General features: G+C 42.6%; 1 protein-coding gene across 7 annotated transcripts in view; it reads left to right on the top strand.

Annotated features, from left to right (window-relative positions):
• ano10a (anoctamin 10a) overlaps positions 1–22,869 on the top strand; it is a 30,344-nt gene that overhangs the window by 5,107 nt on the left and 2,368 nt on the right. For 6 of the 7 annotated variants that reach the window (XM_079693969.1, XM_079693970.1, XM_079693968.1 and 3 more), the window contains 10 exons: positions 1,652–1,771; positions 2,016–2,200; positions 2,904–3,288; positions 5,351–5,406; positions 5,495–5,569; positions 6,145–6,333; positions 6,414–6,605; positions 7,526–7,654; positions 11,216–11,332; positions 21,933–21,949. In XM_079693969.1, the coding sequence (XP_079550095.1) occupies positions 1,652–1,771; positions 2,016–2,200; positions 2,904–3,288; positions 5,351–5,406; positions 5,495–5,569; positions 6,145–6,333; positions 6,414–6,605; positions 7,526–7,654; positions 11,216–11,332; positions 21,933–21,949 (1,465 nt within the window). The remainder of the gene's footprint in view (positions 1–1,651; positions 1,772–2,015; positions 2,201–2,903; positions 3,289–5,350; positions 5,407–5,494; positions 5,570–6,144; positions 6,334–6,413; positions 6,606–7,525; positions 7,655–11,215; positions 11,333–21,932; positions 21,950–22,869) is intronic. The other variant, XM_079693974.1, reaches the window with a different exon arrangement.

The following is a 22,869-nucleotide window of genomic DNA, read 5'->3' on the forward strand; positions in this document are numbered from 1 at the left end:
CCTCAAACATTTTTGAAACGGTTTGGTGTTGAAAGGACGCTTTTCTCCTATCTTTGGCTACAAGAAGTGTAACGCCTCTAAGTGACAGCTGTGAAACTTTTAAGAGGAAAGCCACGTTGTCAATTTACAGCTGCAGAACAATCAGAGTAAAGGGCAGGACCTGCTTTTATCTCACTTGTAAAAGCTACAGTTTGGATTGGTTTTAGATTTTTTTTTTTTTTAAGAAAAAAGGGGGCCTGGAGGGTTTTTAAAATAAAAGGGTGCTTTGTGTCCAGCTGCAGGGGATAACAATCCTTTTACATGTATAGATTTGACAGAGAAACTGTCTGAGCTTGTTCTGATGTTGTCCGTATTGTATGGAATTACAGTTTTGACAAGTTGACAGTTATTTTAAATAAAGGTTTTTTTTTTTTTATCCCTCTCAGTATGGAAGCAATAAATATTCAAATCTAGTGAAATATTCCAAAAATAAGATAAGGAAGCAATGAAGTTGGAGGGGAGATAAGCTGACTCAGGGCCTTTATTTGACAAAATGTGTTTTAGCAGAATGTAATCATTTGTAACTATTGATGCAGTCCATTAAATGAATGTTCTTGTATTGATTCACTCTGTGAAAAACAATAGAGACGATTGCTGTTGTTATGCACTGTGCACAGCGTTTGTGTGTCTGGGTTCAGAGTCAGGGATAGAATGCAGCAGGGCATGTCACTCAAAAGTCAATGTAACATTTTCCAACTTTGAGAAATTAAAGATTTCCCCAACTACCTCTACACAACATTTCCATTCTTCATTCCTTCCATGGTTTTTTGTATAGAACAGTCAAATACTGGCAGTAAACAAACCCCACTGACAACAAGAAATGGCATTGAACAAAACTAAGCAATGGAAAAGTGTGTGCACTAATGCTTCTTTATTAACTTTGAAATGAACTTCAGAGGCGTATCCTCATCATTTGTATTGCCTCTCAACCCAGTAAATACTCAATGATGACTTGGTGGCAACCTCTTAAAGTCTTGGTCATGACTTGGTCTCGGTTAAGGTGGTCTTGACTACAACACTGGCTGGCAGTAAAGGGAATTATTTGCATAAAATTGTCATTAAGAAAACATAGTAATTATTAGCAGAGTGTTTCAGAGTCTGAAAAGTAGGTTTACCCATACGAGAAATCTGCTTTGGTGTAAATAGTGCATACATGGAGGAAGGAAAACTTTTATTTGTTCAAAGAAGCAAAACATTTTACTTTAAACTATTTTATAGACAATTGTAACACATTTAAAATAAAGACAATATTTACACAAAATATAATTTGGCGCTTTCACACCGCAGTACTTTTCAACACAAAGGTTCATCAGAACTTAGTTCATGAGAACTCTTTAGTTCTCATGAACTAAGTTCAGATCGCGTTCACACCGGAATAAGTCCTTGAGGGAGGATTAGGCAAATTCTTCTTCTGCTTTGGGTTTACTGGCAGGCCGCAAACAACTTCACGGCGTATACTGCCACCCGAAGTCCCCGGCCGGACGTCCCCGGAGTTGGGGACTGGCTTCTAGCATTTTTTTGGTGTGAACGCAACTTTTCAGAACTAAAGTGGGAAAAGTACTGCGGTGTGAAAGCGACTATAATACACAAAATAATGTTATTTGTGTCCCAGTTCGCAGACTGCTGTCCAAGGGGGTCCTGATCCAAGTGTTTCCACTCCACGAGAAAGAGGAACTGAAGAGGCTGTCTTACTCCTGGTATCAGAAGGTCAGGTTGTCCTTCCAGCCTCTGGGTAAGTACAAGATGCATTGTATTTCTCTTTTATTTCTCTACACTTTATATGTATTTCCTGTAATATTCTCTATATCCCATCTGCTTTTACCACTCTTATTTATTTATTGTTTCTATTTTTTACTGCAGTGAGAGTTGCCAAGGAAATGTCGTTGTACTTTGTATGATGACAAATAAAGATATATTCTATGTTCTATTCTTGCATTAACCTTCCTCCCTGCTACTTTTCCTCTTCCTCTCCCCAGATGACATCAGACACTACTATGGTGAGGGTCAGGCGCTCTACTTTGGCTTCCTGGAGTACTTCACATTCGCCCTGGTGCCTATGGCTCTCATTGGCGTGCCTTACTACCTGTTTGACTGGGAGAACTACGACAAATACGTCGTCTTCGCTGTGTTCAACTTGGTCTGGTGCACCGTTATCCTGGAGGTACGGACAGTGACTCAATCTACTTATAAGCAGGGTTTGGAGGGTTACTTTACAAATGCTTTATAGATGTTGTGTATCCTGTAAGACAACAGAACAATGTGACCTTGAAATGATTTTATTGATAGGAAAACCTGCCTTTCATTCAGCTTATCCAGGCAGTAGTCTGTACACCAACAATGAAACACATGAGCACATACTACAGTTTAAAAAAGCAGAAATAAAATCTGAGCTCACAGAACATGCTCAGTCTTTGTTTAATACACACAGTTAAGCTCACACACTATTTAATTGGTATATATAGTATAGGTCCACCTACTGAATTAAAAAAAGATTCAGGCAGTAGGCGTATAGATTCACACTTAAAGTATCAGCCTACTGAACAGCACAGCTGACAGAGAAGAGAGAACATCTGATCCTTTACAACAAACTCTATATGCTCTTTTTAGGTTTTAAGTAAAAGCACTTATAGTGGCTAATGTCCCATTTTAGAATCATTTTATTAAATCACTGGATTATCTTTTGAAATGCAATAATGTGTTCATCAAGGCTGGTAGAAGTGTATGGCAAGCCATTTGAGTATTTATTCCATATCCTTGATATCAGGCGGCAGCTGCCTACACTAGTGCAGCCAGAAGAATGGAATGAGTAAACTCACTGTAGTCTCTATGAAAGCTGAGAGCTGAGTGCCCCTCTCCTCCTTCAGTTATGGAAGCGCTTCAGCACGTCTCTAGCCTACAGCTGGGGCACGCTGAGCAGGAAGAAGGCCTTTGAAGAGCCGCGGCCCGGGTTCCACGGCGTGCTGGGCTTCAACCCAGTGACGGGCCGCGAGGAGCCCCTCTACTCCAACACCAAGAGGCAGCTGCGCGTCTACCTGGTGTCGCTGCCCTTCGTGCTGCTCTGCCTCTACCTGTCGCTCTACGTCATGATGATCTACTTCCTGATGGAGGGCTGGGCGCTGTCCGTCCACGACGAGGAGCCCACCTTCTGGACGGGGGTGCTGCTGTTCATCCCCAGTATTATCTATGCTGTCGTCATAGAGATCATGAACCTGGTCTACAGATATGCTGCCGAGTTCCTCACTGAGTGGGGTGAGTAGAGTCATTGGAACAACCATTTCTACAGTAGTGCTGTCTTCATCCCGGTGATCTTTTTTTAATCTTTTTTTAGCAGAAGGTCAATCAACATACGTATATTCTGATATTTGATAACCCCACCTTCTTAAAAGCTGAGTGAGGCTTAGTTTGGACTCACATTTAATATATATATATGACTCCTTTGTTTTTTTCTGTAACATAGCAACATCACTACGTCACACTTGCTTTTCTATTGGCTAGCGCTCCTACACATTGTACGTGATATACAGGACTGTCTCAGAAAATTAGAATATTGTGATAAAGTTCTTTATTTTCTGTAATGCAATTTAAAAAAACAAAAATGTCATACATTCTGGATTCATTACAAATCAACTGAAATATTGCAAGCCTTTTATTATTTTAATATTGCTGATTATGGCATACAGCTTAAGAAAACTCCAAAATCCTATCTCAAAAAATTAGAATAGTTCCTCAGACCAAGTAAAAAAAAAAGATTTATAACAGCAAAACACAATCAAACATTTGAAAATGTCCATTAATGCACTCAGTACTTGGTTGGGAATCCTTTTGCACGGATTACTGCATCAATGCGGCGTGGCATGGAGGCAATCAGCCTGTGGCATTGCTGAGGTGTTATGGATGCCCAGGATGCTTCAATAGCGGCCTTTAGCTCATTAGCATTGTTGGGTCTGGTGTCTTTCAGCTTCTTCTTCACAATACACCACATATTCTCTATGGGGTTCAGGTCAGGGGAATTTGCAGGCCAATCGAGGACAGTAATGCCATGGTCAGTACACCAGTTACTGGTGGTTTTGGCACTGTGGGCAGGTGCCAGATCATGCTGGAAAAGGAATTCCTCATCTCCATAGAGCTTTTCAGCAGACGGAAGCATGTAGTGCTCTAAAATCTCTTGGTACACAGCTGCATTTACTCTGGGCTTGATGAAACACAGTGGACCAACACCAGCAGCTGACATGGCTCCCCAAACCATCGCTGACTGTGGGAACTTCACACTGGATTTCAAGCAACTTGGATTTTGCTCCTCTCCAGCCTTTCTCCAGACTCTGGCGCCTTGACTTCCAAATGAAATACAAAACTTGCTTTCGTCTGAAAAGAGGACTTTGGACCACTGTGCAACTGTCCAGTGCTTCTTTTCCTTAGCCCAAGTCAGACGCCTCTTCCGTTGTCTTGAGTTCAGAAGTGGCTTGACCATGGGAATACGGCTATTGTAGCCCATTTCCCGGACACGTCTGTGAACAGTGACTTTTGATACCTGGACTCCAGCTTCAGTCCACTGTCTTTGAAGCTCCCCCAAATTCTGGAAGCGACTCTTCTTCACAATGCTGTTAAGGCTGCGGTCATCTCTCTTGGTTGTGCAGCGTTTCCTGCCACATTTCCCCCTTCCAACAGACTTTTTGTGGATGTGCTTTGAAACTGCACTCTGTGAACAGCTTGCTCTTTGAGAAATTTCTTTTTGTGTCTTACCCTCCTGATGGAGGGTGTCAATGACGGTCCTCTGGACAGCAGTCAGATCAGCAGTCTTCCCCATACTTGTGATTTAGTTTACTGAACCAAGCTGAGTGTTTTTCAAGGCTCAGGAAACCCTTGCAGGTGTTTCGAGTTAATTAGACGATTCAAGTGATTCGTTGAACACCCTACTAGTATACTTTTTCATGATATTCTAATATTTAGAGATAGGATATTTGAGTTTTCTTAAGCTGTATGCCATAATCAGCAATATTAAAATAATAAAAGGCTTGCAATATTTCAGTTGATTTGTAATGAATCCAGATGACATTTTTGTTTTTTTAATTGCATTACAGAAAATAAAGAACTTTATCACAATATTCTAATTTTCTGAGACAGTCCTGTATATACCGTATATATATACAAATATACTTATGTTTCATTGGTTTAACAGACACATTTTATTTTACATTGATTTGCATTACGACAAGTATCATGACAATTTGCTACAGTTGCAATAAGAATGTGGGAACCTTCATAAACTTCACATAAGGAAACCTTTTGATGATGTTTCTACTCCTCTGGATAGAGAACCACAGGCTGGAGTCTTCCTATCAGAATCAGCTGGTCCTCAAAGTATTAGTAGTGAGTATATTCAAATACAAACGTTGCCTGTTTGCTCTTTCACTGATCAAAGTGCAGCTTCTCATCTCCTCACTCTTTTCCCCCATAGTTCAACTTCTTCAACTGCTTCGCCTCGCTCTTCTACATCGCCTTCGCGATGCAAGACATGGCGCTGCTCAGGCAGGTAGGCCAAATCCCTTTTATTCCTTCAGCTTGTTTTATTCTTAAGAACTTCTTTACTCCTTCCTTCATTATCTTTTAATCAACCTCTCCAGCATTCCTCCCGGTTCATCCAATCTTGTCTCCAATCTTGTCTTCCCCTTTCAACTCTGTTCAACACAGACTCTTAAGTCTTTACATAATAAGAAAAACATATTCAACTAATAATTGTTTGTTTAATAAAAAAACACATTTGACCAAAATATAAAAGACTTATTTAATATAAAAGCCATATATTAATATATCTCCTTTACCAATAAACTGGATAAGGGACTCTCAATGATTGGTTATGATTGAGCATTGATACGGGTGCAGAGATAACTCTTCCCAGAGCCTCTCTCCTTGACTCCTTTTTCTGCATTTAAGGTATTAAGATGTTCTTCAACATGAAGTGTGTTGATCGATATCCGGGTCAAGGATAGAGGAGTCAAGGAGGGTCATTGGGATTAACCCATTGTTACTTTCTACCTTCTTCGTCCTCACCTACTTTAATTGAATATAGTTTTTTTCCCCTGAACCCCCTGCTCTCTATGTGTGCAGAGTCTGGCCACATTGTTGATCACCAGTCAGATCCTGAATCAGGTCATGGAGGCCTTCCTGCCCTACTGGCTCCAGAGGAGGCGCAACAAGAAGATGATGCGTAAGGTCCAGAAGAGAAAAGCCGTGGCTGAGGCAGAGCTGCCTCTGGCTGAGCAGGTCCGGCTGGAGGCCGACATGAGCACCTACTTGGTAGGAGATCTGGTCCATTTCTCTATCAGCTTATTGTACTTCAGAGTCCTCTAACCTGTGTGTGCTTCCCTCTCCTTTAGGGCACCTTCGACGACTACCTGGAGCTGTTCCTGCTGTTTGGATACGTCAGTCTGTTCTCCTGCGTCTACCCTCTGGCTGCTGTGCTGGTGGTGCTGAACAACATCACAGAGGTGTACTCTGATGCCTTCAAGATGTGCCGCGTGTTCAAACGGCCCTTCTCTGAGCCGGCAGCCAACATCGGAGTCTGGCAGGTGAGACAGAGCTAGTTTCTCTGGGAACTACTTGGTCAGATTATTTTGAGCGGAGGTTACAGACCACGGGTTCAAATCTGATGGAACAGCCTTAGAGCAATAACTAACACACTAACTGTTGTTGCTGTGGTTCACCTTTGTCTGACATGTGATGTGAGCAGTGTTTGGGGTAACAAAGTTATGCAGTTAACTTTGTTGTTGAAAACAGAACACGCTAATTTTAAATTCCAGAAATGAGTTTATTAAATTACGCATTAAAGCACATCGCATGCTTCATTTGAGAATAAATCAGTAGCCTTCAGTTCCTCTGTCTTTAAGAGAGAAACTCCCTGTATCAATTCCATCGTTCATTAGAAACGTTATGAATTCCCTGTCACAGTATTGGGCTGTAGCAAATAGCTCTAATGAATATGTTCCCTGCAGTCAAAAGAAAATGTTCTCTCCAGCTTTTTGCAAGTAGCCGTATAAACAATGCGGCCCACGGGATTAGGGGTAGGCGATATGGCCAAATCATGTCATTTTATTTCACCGTATTGGTTATTATATCACATTCACAATACATGAATTGTCTAATTGTTCTGTAAAAAATAAGAAATGGAGTAACATTTCCCATGACAAACTTCATCCCATTTGTAATATAAAACAATATCAAAATGTTAATTGTAGATGAATACGGTGGACATAACGCTACCATCGCACAGTTTGTATCTTCAAATTGTAAAATGTTGAAAGAAGTTACTGACTGTTATTTTGTCTCCTTCTGTGTTTCCCTGTCTATGTCCCTGTGTGTCCCTGTGTGTTTCCCTGTCTATGTCCCTGTGTGTGTCCCTGTGTGTCTCCTTCTGTGTTTCCCTGTGTGTGTGTGTCTGTGTGTGTCTGTGTGTCTGTGTGTGTGTCTGTGTGTGTCTGTGTGTGTGCAGCTAGCCTTTGAGGCTATGAGCGTGATCGCCGTGGTGACCAACTGCTCTCTGATCGGCATGTCTCCACAAGTCAAGGCTTACTTCCCAGAGTCAGAGACGCAGCTCATACTGTGGACGGTGGCTATTGAGGTAATTCATGTACACACTCACACACAAAGACAACCCCCCCCAATCTAATACAGATTTACAGATTATTTGTGTGAATGCAGAATCTTTAGCAACGGGAAAACATTTTAATTTCAGTTTGTGGTCCAAATAGCTTTGACAAGTAACGTTTGAGTCAGAGACAGACAGTTACGGGGAGAAAGAGGAACGTGAACAAAATCACATCTGAGTTTTGGTTGAATTTTCTCAGGTTCGTCTTGTGTCAAAGTCCAGTAACCAATCACTACAGTACATATAGTCCCTAGGCAGAGATTAGGGCAGTTTTGCAAACACAGGAAGTGTTTGTCATACCCATAGAGGATCATGGGAAAGAGATCCATGGATTAGTAACCATGAATTGAAGTTCCTAAACAGAGGACATTCATCTTTGCCATTTCTTTCACTATTCCACTGCAGCCTTTGTCTCAGTTCTGTGAATAAAAGACGGTCTGTCTGCACCTTCCCAGTCAGGCAGAACACATGTTTGTAAAACCACAAAACATGAAGCTACAGACTGTAGATATCACCAACACGCTGCTTTATGTGAGTAGATTTTTGCTCACCAGGTGGAGCCAAAGTCCAAGCTAGAGCCCCCCCAATGCACTGACGAGGGTGCATCCCAATTCTCTTATTTGATATTTCACTTGAACCAGAAGTCCATCTTGTGCACATCTTGAAAACTGTCCCAAAGTTCTTATATCGGATTAAGATCTCACTTTCATAAAGCACAACAAAACACAATATACTATTATATGATTGGTGTTTGTTTCAGTAACAGAATTTATGTCAATGACTTATTTTTGCTAACTTTGGCACAAGTTACATCACAGTTTTGCTGCAGCACTATGCCCCCGCACAAAACAGCCTACTGACTGTCCGACCAATTGACATACACATCTTAACCTTCCTGCAGTCCTTCAGAGAGAACTTATCAGTGCTTAACAAGCTCCTGAGGGAGGATCCTTCCAACCATCTGGTTATTGTCTCAGACAATAACTAAAATAAAGTCATACTGTACCTCAGTCTACGGAGGCAGAAACTGGGTCATATTGATCATCTGGAGGTTGGATTGAGTGTGTAGTCTGCACACAGAGCTGAGATAATCTCCACTGTGTATGCAGGAGTGTTTCACTGTGAGTACTTCTTCCCCTCCAGCATCTTTGTGGATACCATTATGTTTAATTAAACCTTTCATTGGTGAGAGATACCCTCATTTGTTTTTCTGTTCCTACTGTAGTAATGATAGTTTACTGTATAAGAGTGTCATACTTTATGAAGACCATCCACTATGTGTCTATACAGTTCATTCACATCCACTAACGTAAAGCTCATGGTGGTGCTAGAGAAGAATCCGGTGACCACACGTCTCACTGCCAATTTGCATTTATACAGAAACATTGGTCAAAAAGACAGATGGAATAAAAATATTAGCTAAATAAAGCAGGTGATCTTCTTCACTATACTTTTGTGACATGCTAACCTCTGATCCAGGGCTCTTTGGGGCTTTTCCCTTTCCTGTAGTGTGTTCTATATGATTGTGTGCATGCAAATGGTCTGCAAAGGCTAAAATCCCTGTGTTCCCTCCAGAAGGAGTTTCTCTCACACACACTCCCTCCTTGCCTGAAACGCCTCCATTGGACTCCTTTGTTTAGTTCCGTAACATCACTATGTAACACTCGTGCATCTATTGGCTAGTGCTCCAACACATTGTACTTGATAAGCTAAGGGGAGGGACACCCCTAAGCGGTTGACCAATCACAACAGAGTCGTCCAGCTAACCAATCAGAGCAGACTGAGCTCTGGTTTCAGACAGAGGGTGAAAAGAGGTGCTGCAGTACAGGCAGTATGAGAAAATAAAGAGCTTTTTAAATATTAGAGCATGGAGAAATGTCACAGTAGACGAACATAGTACAAATATGAACCTGGAAATTACTAAAGAAGAGGCGCTTGCAGAGCTTTGTGATTTCTTGTTGATTTTAATCCCAGCCAAGGAGATGCTTGGAACTCTTGTGCTAAAGGTTAGCATGCTACCTCTCATACTACATCCCCCTAACATGACTTTATAAAGCAATAGACCGTGGTGATGTTTCCTGTTTGTCCTTTACTCTGTCTTTTCTCTGTCAGCCATCCATCCTGTCCATGCACACAGGTGTGTTTCTATAGTCAAGAGCTCAGGCCTGTGACAGAAGGCTCAGATCAGAGTGGAGATAGGAGGAGTGGAAAAAGAGAGAGCAAAGGAAATGATGGCCGTTGGAGATGGAGAAACAGTAGGGGCGGGAAGCAATGAGGAAGATGGATGTGAGAGGGAGAGAAACACTGATTGCACATCAGAGCACGTTCCTCCTGTTAGCATCCAGAACGTTCCCTGGGATAGAGCGAGCAGGCTATTAATAAAGAGAGTGGAAAACAGAAGTAATAAGAGGCAGGCTGTATATTGTTTACTGTTCCACAGGAGAGAGCCACACACAGATGTGCATTATTGACAGAACATCCAATATATTGCCATAAGGCACATGTTCTATCTACAGCCAGCTAGTTTATATACATTTTGTGTTCTTTATCTCAGTCATTTATGGGGTTGGACATGGAGGTAGGGGGTCCGGAGGGTAACTGTAACAATTACTACTTACCTGTTAAATGTAATCAGTAACCTAATCTGAATATCAACATGTTAAAATAATGTAACCTGATTGATTACTTTCTGTTACTTTTGGATTCTCAATTTTAAATTCAATGCACATAAATACAGGAGAAAAAAATGAATGAAAAATGTTTTTTTTATGTAACTGTAAAGGAAAAAAGTTACAAGATTACATAATCCAGTTACATGTAATCCATTACTCCCCAAGCCTGTGCAGGGGGGGGGGGGGGGGGGGGGGGGGTTCTCTCCATTTGGTGGAACTTCTAATTGTATTATTCATGGTCAGTGATATATACATGTTTATTGTCATTTGTGTATCCTGATAGCAGTCTTCATTATGAGTATAGCTTCTTTGAGATAAACACTCAGTTATTAGATCCATTGTTTAAATTAATATATTGATTTGTGCTGTTTAACAGAACTACATTCTATTACAAATAACTCTCATTTAAAGGCTCCTATTATTCAAATGTTGGGGTTCATATTTGTATTTTGTGCCTCTACTGTTACATGTTTCCATGCTTTAATGTTCATAAATCTAGCATATCACATACAATGTGTTGTTGTGATATGCGCAAACCTTTATAACCTCTAATAAACATGTATTTAAGATTGCTTTCACCTCATGTTATAAAGTAATAATTCATCTTTTTAGTTTTTATAATTACAACGTGTCGTGTCTCTCAGTCTGGCATGACTCTGCATTGCCAACAGCTTTACATGTGTGTGAGAAGATTTAGGCTCATTTATTCATTGAAATACATTGGAGTTTGGGAGGTTTAAAATGAATCTTTTGTAACTAAAAAGACTGCTGCGTGTTAAGATGTGTCCTTGTGTACACCAGGCCAGCTTTGTAAATACTGATATAGAAGTATAGAACTGAGTTTCCATTTTTCTGGTTCTAGCACGGGCTGTTGGCCTTCAAGTTCATCCTGTCCTTCATCATCCCAGACGTCCCCAAACACATCCAGATCAAGCTGTCCCGTCTGGAGTTCGAATCCCTGGAGGCCCTCAAGAAAAAGGTAAAAACCTGACAGCAAGTCTCAGTCACTCAACAACAACAACAACAACAGTTAACAGCACACAATATATCAATTACAGATAAAAGAGAAATATGGCACCATTAGACAATTGCAGCCTCCCCATTTTTAGAATGACATAAAGTCCATTCGTATATTTTAACTGCAGAACTGTGTGCCATCTTGCAGTGGATACTTTATTTAGTATGGGAGTTACCAGCACTACATAACATTTTATTCATTGTCCACATAATGAAGGGAAACCAGACATTTTTCTATTTAAATTGAACCTTAGTTTCATCATGACCTCCTTGGTCCTTTGTAGCCTATAAAAGAGGAAGAGCTTAAAAGAGGTAATCGTTCGAGGTCTGTTGTGTAAATTACAATAAAACCATGACACAACTGTCATTTATGGGGTCATCGTATTGCCCAGCATAACAAATGTGTTTGCGCCCATACTGTAGGAGCAGGAGACAGCAGAAAGACTTGGGCCATATCTCATTTCTGGGATTTCCCCTCCTCGACTCCTATCCCCGACTCCTATCCTCGTGTCTTAGTCCCGCCCACAGGAGATGCGAGCGGAGGAGCCGAGGAGATAGGAGGGGAAGCAGCAGGCGGTTAGAGAAATGAGAACTCCTCTCCTCTGAGCTGTCATTTTAAAGAGACGTCCATTAATGATGACATGAGGCACAGCCCTCTGTCTGATGGACAGATGCGTTCATGACGACTTATATATTTACTCATAATTAGGGCTGTCAAGTTAACGCGTTATTAACGCGGTAATGCAATTTTCTTCCCCAAAATTATTCAAAAGCACATTCTTTCAAACTCTCTGCTGTAGTCTGACCACCAGAAGACTATTGATGTGTGTAGTGAGTTATGTAGAAATATACTGTATAATAGTAACGTTATTGAAGATGATGCCATATTTATTGAAGATTTTACATTATAAATCTTCCCCAAAATTATTCAAAAGCACATTCTTTCAAACTCTCTGCTGTAGTCTGACCACCAGGAGACTATTGATGTGTGTAGTGAGTTTGGTAGTAATAAGCTGTATAATAGTGATTGAATATTATTGTATTCTCTTTTTTCGGTGTTGCACTTTGCAGACGGTCCCTGAGCACTCGTTTCTTCTCCGGCTGCGGAAAGAGACCAATTTAATGTGTCCAGCTCGGAGGACGGCGTATATTGCCTTTTTTTTTTTCAACATGTGATTGTAGTTGTCAACCTTACCACGGTACTTAGGAGACGTCATTTGTGTCTGAATAACGTTTTGTTCATCAGTTATTGATCCGTGAAATCGGAATCTTCCAATATCGTTCTAACTTTACTCAACTCGCAGCAGCGCGGATTCGATCAATTGCTATAAAATCACTCTGCTACTACTACAGACGGTGTCACTACAGACGGTGTCACTACGCCGGCGGCTGTGGCCGTTGTTGAAGCGTCTTCAGGCTCCGCATCGGCCGGCCTCTCCCTCGGTGTGGAGCTGTCAAGCTCAACCCTAACGCCGCATACAGCGGGCCAGCTAAAAGTTGTTTTCCGTTCACGTTGTCATTTTTAGACTCCTTCGCTTCTTTGCTTGTGAATCCAAAAGCTGTGACGCTTGGCTGTTTTCGTTTTGCCATATTTTTTATTACAAAGCCAGAGTTAACAAAATATCAATATGAACATTTCAAATACCGTGCCGGCATCACCGCCGTAACCATAGCAACGTAAGTAAGAATGCAGCCACGTACAGATGGCAACACCCAGACATATTCACAAATATAAAACAAATATTCAGAAACTGTAATGAACAATAACTATTATTTATTTCAAGAACTTTTATTTACAGAAACTCAACATTTCTAATCTGTGTGACACAACTATGCACAATTGTTTTGGGCTACCCCTATTTATCTCAAAGTCAGCCTTCAGGGGAGCTCCCTCCCTCTTCGGGGGAGCCAAGCTCCCCCTGGCTCCCCCCCATTTCGAACAGTGTCTGTTGCTGAATGGCCAGCGATTAGGTGCGGCGCATTTATCATAGGTGATCAGGGCTAACTGCCTGCCGTCAGATTTCATTTAAAAAACAGATCTGATTTTAAGACTATTTCTGCGCTCATAAAGAATGATAAGGATAAGAATAATGCGTATTGAACTGGTTTCATTAATTAGTGAGTTTATTTAACACTGGAACCGCCAATCGGGTCAATTTGTGTGATTTGTGTTGTGTATGTGTAATGTAACTTTTTTTCAATTATTCTAGTTATTTTTACCTCCCGTATTGCTTTCAACCCACCAGCTTTTATGGTGTTGTTACGTCACTAACTGTAAGCTTGTCACATACAGTCTATGGTCACTCAGAGTAACCTACTGTTAATTTAGCTGCTGGAGAAGAAAGATCAGGGGGGGAGGGGGGGGAGAGAGCTGTGGTTGATGGGCCATTTGTTGTGTAAATACACAGCTGAGAGCTGCCGTTTCATTCAGACTATTTAAAAAATGGTAACAACAGACTAATTTAAATCAATACATACAACCTATTTTTTAAATCAATAAAAACATTTTCTAAATCCATAAAAGCATTTAAATATATATTGGGAGTCATGTCGTTACTTTGTTGAGAATGTGGCCATGTAATAAGCGGGATAATTTGCAGCGACTTGTTCCTTACGGGCAAAATAACACCCGTCATGCAGATGAGGATCCCTCCGCTACGCTTTGGGATCCTGATCGACCGACGAAGCTCCATTTAAAATATAAATATTTTTGGTGAATTACTGAGTTTAGGCACGTTAATAACGTTTTAATGAAGTTGAATACAGTATATTCATATGTGTCATTGATTTCATGTCAATTCGGCGAACATAAACATAAATGATCGTGGTGAAGATGATGATTTAAATTAGGATTCAAAATCGAGAGCCGGGCTGCATTTCCTCCCGTTTGTTTTTTTCGACTAAACAACATTATTTTGTTAAATAACAACATGGTGATGTTTTGTAAATGATTACATTTATCTTATTTAGCACAGAGTATGATATCCGTGACATATGGATCTTAACAAAGTTCCGCTTTACATCCAGCGTACTGTATCTGACTTTATTTCACATGAGCTCCAGTGTGGAACCCCACTGCACCCCCTGGTGGATCAATGATCCATTGCAGCTGGCTTCATTATAATTACATTTATCTATCACGGGGGCGGTCTCAAGTCAAGCTGGAAGTTTTCCCTTGAGCGAGGGCAGATCACGTACCAATCACGGCCCTCGCGTTTCAAACTGTCTGAAATGAATTGCTACATCTGTAGGATACAGCCGTTGTGTATTTTATTATGTGAAGAACTAAATGGTTTTAGAAAAATATTGACTCTTTGTTTGTAGATATCTACTAAACTAAAGCAAATAAAGAGAGTAGGCCTGTTATACTGAGTGATATTACATTACATTACATTACATTGCATTTAGCTGACGCTTTTATCCAAAGCGACTTACAATAAGTGCATTCGACCAGGAAGATACAACCTTTAAGAAAACAGAATCATATAAGTACATCAGGTTTCATAGAGCCAAACATTTCAAGTGCTACTCAACTGGCATTTAGAAAGCCAGCCCTTTATTAGTATATAAGTGCTTTGTTAGTAATTTTATCGCTCGAAGTGGAGTCTAAAGATATGAGTTTTCAGTTTGCGTCGGAAGATGTGTAAGCTATCTGCTGTCCTGATTTCAATGGGGAGCTCATTCCACCATTTTGGAGCCAGGATAGCAAACCCACGTGTATTTGCTGACGGGAACTTGGGTCCCCCTCGGAGTGCGGGTGCAGCGAGCTGTTTGGCTGATGCAGAGCGGAGTGCACGTGCTGGGGTGTACGGTTTAACCATGTCCTGGATGTAGGAAGGGCCAGATCCATTCGCAGCATGGTACGCAAGTACCAGTGTCTTGAAGTGGATTCTAGCAGTTACTGGAAGCCAGTGAAGGGAGCGGAGGAGCGGTGTGGTATGGGAGAATTTGGGAAGGTTGAAGACCAGACGAGCCGCTGCATTCTGGATGAGCTGCAGAGGTCGGATGGCACATGCAGGTAGACCAGCCAGGAGGGAGTTGCAGTAGTCTAGGCGTGAGATGACGAGAGCCTGGACCAGAATCTGCGCTGATGTCTGGGTCAGCTGGGGACGTATCCTCCTGATGTTGTAAAGCGTGTATCTGCAGCAGCGGGTTGTAGCAGCGATGTTTGCAGTGAAGGACAGTTTGTTATCTAGGACCACACCCAGATTCCTTGCAGTCTGAGTCGGGGAAACAACAGAGGTGCCGATGTTGATTGTTAGGTCAAGAGTGGGACAATCTTTTCCCGGAAGGAAGAGCAGTTCAGTCTTGTCAAGGTTGAGCTTGAGGTGATGAGCAGACATCCACCGAGAGATGTCTGCTAGGCAAGCAGAGATGCGTGCGACGACCTGGGTCTCTGAGCGGGGAAAGGACAGAATTAGTTGGGTGTCGTCAGCGTAGCAGTGGTATGAAAAACCATGCGGGCTAATGACAGACCCGAGCGAGTTTGTGTACAGGGAGAAGAGGAGGGGACCAAGAACCGAGCCCTGAGGGACCCCTGTAGTTAATTGACAAGGGTCGGACTCGGACCCTCTCCAAGTAACCCTGTAGGTGCGGTCGTTGAGGTATGAGGTGAGGAGGGAAAGTGCAGTGCCTGAAACTCCAAGTTCTTGGAGAGTGCGAAGGAGGATCCGATGGTTCACCGTGTCGAATGCAGCAGACAGGTCCAGAAGGATGATGACAGAGGAGAGGGAGGCTGCTTTAGCAGTGTGCAGTTTGTCAGAGACAGCAAGGAGAGCAGTTTCTGTTGAGTGACCTGCCTTGAAACCAGACTGGTGCGGATCCAGAAGGTTGTTCTGATGGAGATAAGAGGAGAGTTGTTTAAAGACAGCGCGTTCAAGTGTTTTAGACAGGAACGGGAGGAGAGAGACGGGCCTGTAGTTAATAACATCAGACGGGTTGAGAGTGGGTTTCTTTAGGAGAGGGTTTACTCTTGCCTCCTTGAGACTGTTTGGAAAGTGACCAGAAGTTAGAGAAGTGTTGATGAAATGGGTGAGAAATGGTAGAATATCAGGAGCGATAGTCTGAAGGAGGTTTGAGGGGATAGGGTCCAGAGAACAGGTGGTAGGACGGGCAGAGGTAACGAGGGTAAGAACCTCACTTGGAGAGAGAGGGGAGAAGGAGGTCAGTGTGTGGGTGAAGGGAGGGTCTGGTGACCCAGCGGTGAGTAAAGGTGAGTCAGAAAAAGAAGAGCGAATATCATCAACCTTTTTTTCAAAATGGTTAACAAAGTCGCTTGACAGAAGGGAGGAGGGGGGAGGTGCTTTGGGGGGGTCCAAGAGGGTGGAGAAGATAGAAAATAGTTTTTTGGGATTGGAATAGGAAGATTGGATCTTATCTTGAAAGAAAGTGCTTTTTGCCTGAGAGATGGAAGCAGAGAAAGAGGAGAGGAGAGCCTGATAGGTTAGGAGGTCGTCATGGTGTTTGGATTTCCACCATTTCCGCTCTGCTGCCCGAAGGATGGTTCTATTAGCACGCAGTGCATCATTTAGCCAGGGAGCAGGAGGGGACTGACGAGCCGGCCGCGATGTGAGAGGACAGAGAAAGTCCAGAGAGGATGAGAGAGTCGAGAGGAGAGTTTTTGCAGCAGTGTTTGGAGGCAGGAGTTGGAACGAGTCAGAGGAAGGGAGGGCTGAGAGCACCGATGAGGCAAAGGTAGAGGGGGAGAGGGAACGGAGGTTACGGCGGACAGGAGCAGAGTTAGAAGAGATGAGGTTGTTATGTTTGGAAAGGGGTAGAGAGAATGAAATGAAGAAGTGATCGGATGTGTGGAGCGGGTTTACAGAGAGGTTAGAAGTAGAGCAGTTCCTTGAGAATATGAGATCAAGGACATTGCCAGCTTTATGAGTTGGTGGGGATGGAGACAGTGAGAAAGCAAAGGTGGTTAACAGAGATGTTAGTTCAGATATCTTCCCTGTCTGGAGGTTGAAATCTCCGAGAAGTACAGCGGGAGGGCCAGCTTCAGGGATGTGTGATATATATATTATACACACTGCTCTGCTTTCTGCACGGACCTCACAGCTGTTCTCACTGTAAACATTGCGTCTGATTCGAGCAGTTAATAAAATAATATCTAGGTGATGCATGCAGAGCTGTCATTGGCTGAGATAAGTCCGGCCGTGCGTCACGACTCTTTGAAACATCACTGTTGCCGGAAATACATCCGGAGGAGCTGTGGAGGACCGTGGAGGACCCATCAGTGTATCCTCGGTCATAGCTCCTCCAGAAAGCCTCCTCGACGCTCGATCCTCGGTCCTCGAAGTGCATTTAGAGAAATTAGATGTCCTTCAACATGGCGAAATCCATTTCCGGGTCACTACCGGAGGACCGAGGAGTCGAGGAGGGGAAATCCCAGAAATGTTATACGGCCATGGTGCCACTGACCAACAACAATTGTATGTAAAGTCAATGGTGCAGCATTTTCCTGCTAATTTCCAATGTATTATTCAGACAGTGAGATGTGCCTAAACAATTCTGTAGTGTTCAAACCGAGCAGAAAATCAAAAAACTGAGGTGGCCGCAGACTTGTGTTACAGGCAGCACACTTTCTCTGTCACACACTTCCTGTGTCACACACTACCTGTGTCACCCACTACCTGTCAGACACTTCCCCCACATATGTGGTTTTCAATAAAATGTATCGTGATCATTCCATGAGTGTAATAGTGGCGGTGTTCTGGCTGATGTCTCCGTGCAGAATAGCTCTTCCGGAGGCTTCTCTAGGCTCTTTTGATCCGAGCCCCTCCTGGGTCGCATCAGGAAGCAATACAATGTTCATGCTTATACAATGGTACAATAAGAGTCCAGTGGTGGCTGCAAAGGATCCCATAGACAGGCCCTGAATGCACCTTAGACCAGGTGCTATTGATGGTTTACAAAGGGCTGACAGGGTTCTTAGGACTCACTAACACCTTAGAGCCAGGCATCATCATCATCATCACAGCTGGCCCCCTCCTCCCTGAGTTGATGCACACCTGTGAACACATTATCAGCATTGTTTTCTTCTTCCACCATTTTGGAGCCAGACTCGAAGGGTCCCACTTGCGGTGAAAGTGTAGTAAGCTGATTGGCTGATGGTGAAGTGCACTGCTGGAGTGTTTGGTTTAAACCATGTCCTGGATGTAGGAAGGGTCTGATCCAATGACAGCACAGTAGGCCAGTACCATGTCTGCAGCATCCTGAATTAGCTGCAGAGGTTGGATGGAACTTTCAGGTAGACCAGCCAGGAGAGAGTTACGGTTGTAAAGGCGTGAGACGACCACAGCCTGGTACACATAGCAGGACAAAGTTGATACTCCGAATATAATTTAAAGAACCTATATGGAAAAAGAAAAAAGTCCTTACCTATGTCAGGTCAATTGTTTTATCAATGTTATTCAAGCAAATCCTCATATTTGCAAGTCATGTGACTGAGTGTCAAACTGTAGTAAACTCCATTAACCCCTACTTTAAGATCACATATGCATACCATTTTATGCTAATGCTCATGGAACAAATTGCCCGCACTAGTTTTATGGGCTCAGAACAGTCTCATAATACACACATGCACACAGAAGGATTCACAGTTGTGTTTCCGGATCCACACTTGTGTTTTTCAATGCACACACAAATGTGTTCCGTTTCATAGACATGTAAATAAAATCCAAATACAGAAAAAAGTTTTACATATGTATTTTTGATCCTCACATATTTGTTTTCCATTTAAAACCTCTGAACCTGCAAACACAAACCACTTTCTGTGCATGGATCGCTGTGCATTCGTGTGTGGGTTTTTGAGACTCCCCTGAGGGTCACCCTATTCGTACTTGTAATTTTTTCTATCTATAGCCAATCAGATGTCTCCTTCATTCCAAGCCAATCACATGAGCGCGCCCCCACGAGGGTATGATTTCTTGCGTTCATGACACTTCATATACGCATTTTGCACTGTCCGGTCAGCTCGCTAAACAGAGGGCGGAGCTTCAGGTGATTATGCAGAGCTGCGTGTCTCCATCAGACTCAGCAGCTGATCTGATCTCTCTCGCGTCCGGTTATACTTCACTCGCGTGTATACATATCGATCAGATCCAGCTCTCCTGACCGGCCTTTATAGAGAGCACCGATCAAACTATTAAGAGTGAATATCGGCCGATAATGACCGGCGGGGCTCCCCCGTTGACAATTCACAGTCTAGCACTGGCTTCGTAGTGCTCCATTAGGCTAAGCTAACCTGTAGCTGCTCCCTCCACACTCACAACAACTTCATACAGACATAAATAAAGCAGCTGTATTCGCTATACAGGAAACACACATTTAAAACGGTTATGCCTGCCGTTTTTGTGTACACAAGCATTCATCAATGGCATACATGCCAACCTTTCCAAATCCAAAAGAGGTAGGTTTGGGCGCAGCAAATTTGCACGCCCAAATTAGCTAATCAGAAGAAATGGAACCCCAGTAATTACATTTATAAACCATGTATTTAACATATATTGCATCATTTTATACATTTTTCAGAAAAAGTGCTAGTTTGGTAAACAGTGACATCAACGACATATCTGGTCTGTAAAATGCCCGAAAAGTAAAAGAATGGGAGATAAATATCCCAAAGTCTCCACATTTTATTATATTTTTAATGTGCTTCTGGTCCTCTTTCAGTTGAGACAGTGTAGATGAAGGATGTCTCAGGATGTAGAACTCTTGTGTGAGCATAGGATAAAGCCAGGTTCATATTCTTGTTTCATGTTGTTTACATATTAGAGTCAAAGGTTTGCACAGAGCGAAATATCTTTGTGTTGCGCCATATATCAGAAAATACTGCATTAAAAAAGTAATTTCCTGCATTTTTCTACTGATACAGTCTGATATAAATAATGTACAGGCTTTCAGATTGCTGTAGTTCACTAAACAGAGACATTAACGACATGTTTGGTGTTGAAAATGTCAGAAAAAGGGAAAGAATGGGAGATAAATATCCCCAAATCTCAAAATGGTATCACATTTTGTGTGTGTTTGTGGTCCTCTTTCAGTTGAGACACTGTAGGTGAAGGATGCTTCAGGAAAATACCAAACACTGGATGTCTTTCAGTCGCCAACATGTGTTTTCGAGACACTGATACTAACGGGGAAATCCTGCAGGACTCAAATGCCTCGTCTCTGTTCCCTCACTCATTTGGGAGTGATTACCCATCAGCCCCGGGGGTGCAGAGGAAAGGCACCGTTACCCCCGGTCTGCACGTTGTTTCTCTTTCAGAAACACAGAGGACTGTTTGTATGAGGCGATCACAGACAAGCTGCAAACGGTGTCCGCCAAAAAGTCGAGTCCAGTGTCTATGCAGTGTCATTTTGATTTGTTATAGTTTGGGAAGATTGAAAATCGTTAGGGAAAGCCAGCTAAATCGGTAGGCGGTAGAAACATGTCAAAAGCGGTAGACTACCGCCCAAATCGGTAGGGTTGGCAGGTATGCAATGGTTCGGAAAGTGGCGCTGTACCTTAATAATTCTAAAGGCTTGTATTTGCGTGCATTTCCTGTTCGGAAAGTGGCAGTGTACTGAGAGTAGAGGTGTCCTGAGATTAGCGCCTGCAGGCAGGCTCCATGGACCTGTCAGCTCCGGACAGCGCAAAATGCGTACATGAAGTGCTACGTCATGAACGCAATAAATCTACCCTCGTGGGGGCGCGCTCATGTGATTTGCTTAGAATTGAGGAGACATCTGATTGGCTATAGATAGAAAAAATTACAAGTACGAATCGGGTGACCGTCAGTTGAGTCTCAAAAAGCCACACACGAATGCACAGCGACCCATGCACAGAAAGCGGTTTTTGTTGCAGGTTCAGAGGTTTTAAACGGAAAACAAATATGTGAGGATCAAAAATACATACAGTGTGTAAAACTTTTTTCTGTATTTGGATTTGAAACGGAACACATTTGTGTGTGCATTGAAAAATACAAGTGTGAATCCTTTTGCGGATCATGAAATACAAGTGTGAATCCTTCTGTGTGCATGTGTGTATTATGAGACTGTTCTGAGCCCATATACTTTGTACCCTGCACGTGTTTCCGTCATGTTTTGCTGTTTTTAACCTTTAAGAATATTTTCAATTAATTTGAAGGTGTCCTTGAGTGTCGGTGAAGCAGCCTCAAAATACAAATATTTGAGTATTATTTGTTATTATGATACAGTGATTTACTCGCGCATTAGGACAGACACTTTCATAACTCTTCATAGTGGAGATGTTATGCATGTTCATTAAACATGCTCGTCCATAGCTCCATTTAGCATTGGCCATGGGCCTGATTCATGTCCCAGAGCACTTTGTGGAAAAATAATGGTGTGCCTTCTTTTAATAGTGTTGATATGGCTCCACAGTACCGCAGCCATTTGTTTTGGGGGATGGGGGGGTCTCTGCTGCTGCACACTCTGTAGCCGTGTTACAGCTGTGACTCTTTACACACTGGCCCCCATCCCCAGTTCACATGTTTCTGATAGAGTGAAACACTGTTGGTCTCTCCTCACTGTTCTGTGCTCTCTTGGTTCTGCAGAGGCAGCTCTATGTAGGGTAAGTAGCTTTGAAGACTTCACTGTTAATCACTCAATCACTCATCTAATATCCTAACGGTTTGCTCGTGGATCTGATTTAACATGATTTGGAATATTGAGCACCATCACCTTTCCCATGCTGATAACAGGATTACTGACAGTCAGCATGAAATGATCACATGTTCTGTGGAACTCACTCACCCTCACATCCGTGTCTTCTTGCTCATAGTGTTGCAGTGAAATGAAGGTAATAACTCTTTAAGGCCAGCCTGGTGAGTGGTGCTCCAGTGTCAGGCTGTTTCCCGCCTCACACAGACTGCTCCCAGTGGTTGTGGTTGCAGGTGCTGGGTAAACTGGCATCCCCCCTAGGTACATTGGCCATTTGCACAGCTACCAAGTGGTTTCGGGAACAATCTGAAACATTGTATCATTCACATTGAAACCCCCTTTAGGCCAGCACAACTTCCCTAAACAGATATTGACACGCATAAATGCTCTGAGCATCCTTTTTGAAGCCTCCATGTTTCTAAATTAGTCCAAGGAAACACTTCCCAACTGAGGAACACACTGCCTCCATTACACTGCTCCGTCACACTGCCTCCGTAACACTCCGACGTCCGCTGGCGCATCATAAACACGTTGGATAGTAAAAGTGCAGTCGGATTCTCAAAGCACCGCAGTCTCTTCTCCGAAGTCCTTTTGAATTCTCCTATCCACTATCCCTTAACCCAGGGGTTCCCAAACTTTTCAGTCTGCGACCCCCAAAATAACAGCGCCAGAGACTGGCGACCCCCTGTCGACGGGGGGATTGTCAAAGGGGGAGCCTCGTTGCGGGGAAATTATACAGATGGCTAGTCCGCCCCTGAAAATGTCTATGCAAACGTTATTATTAATAATAACGTTTAAAATCAAATTAATCAATTTTTTTAAATATTTTTT

The sequence above is a fragment of the Notothenia rossii genome, assembly GCF_949606895.1.
Source record: "Notothenia rossii genome assembly, chromosome: 7".
NCBI classification, from domain to species: Eukaryota; Metazoa; Chordata; class Actinopteri; order Perciformes; family Nototheniidae; genus Notothenia; species Notothenia rossii.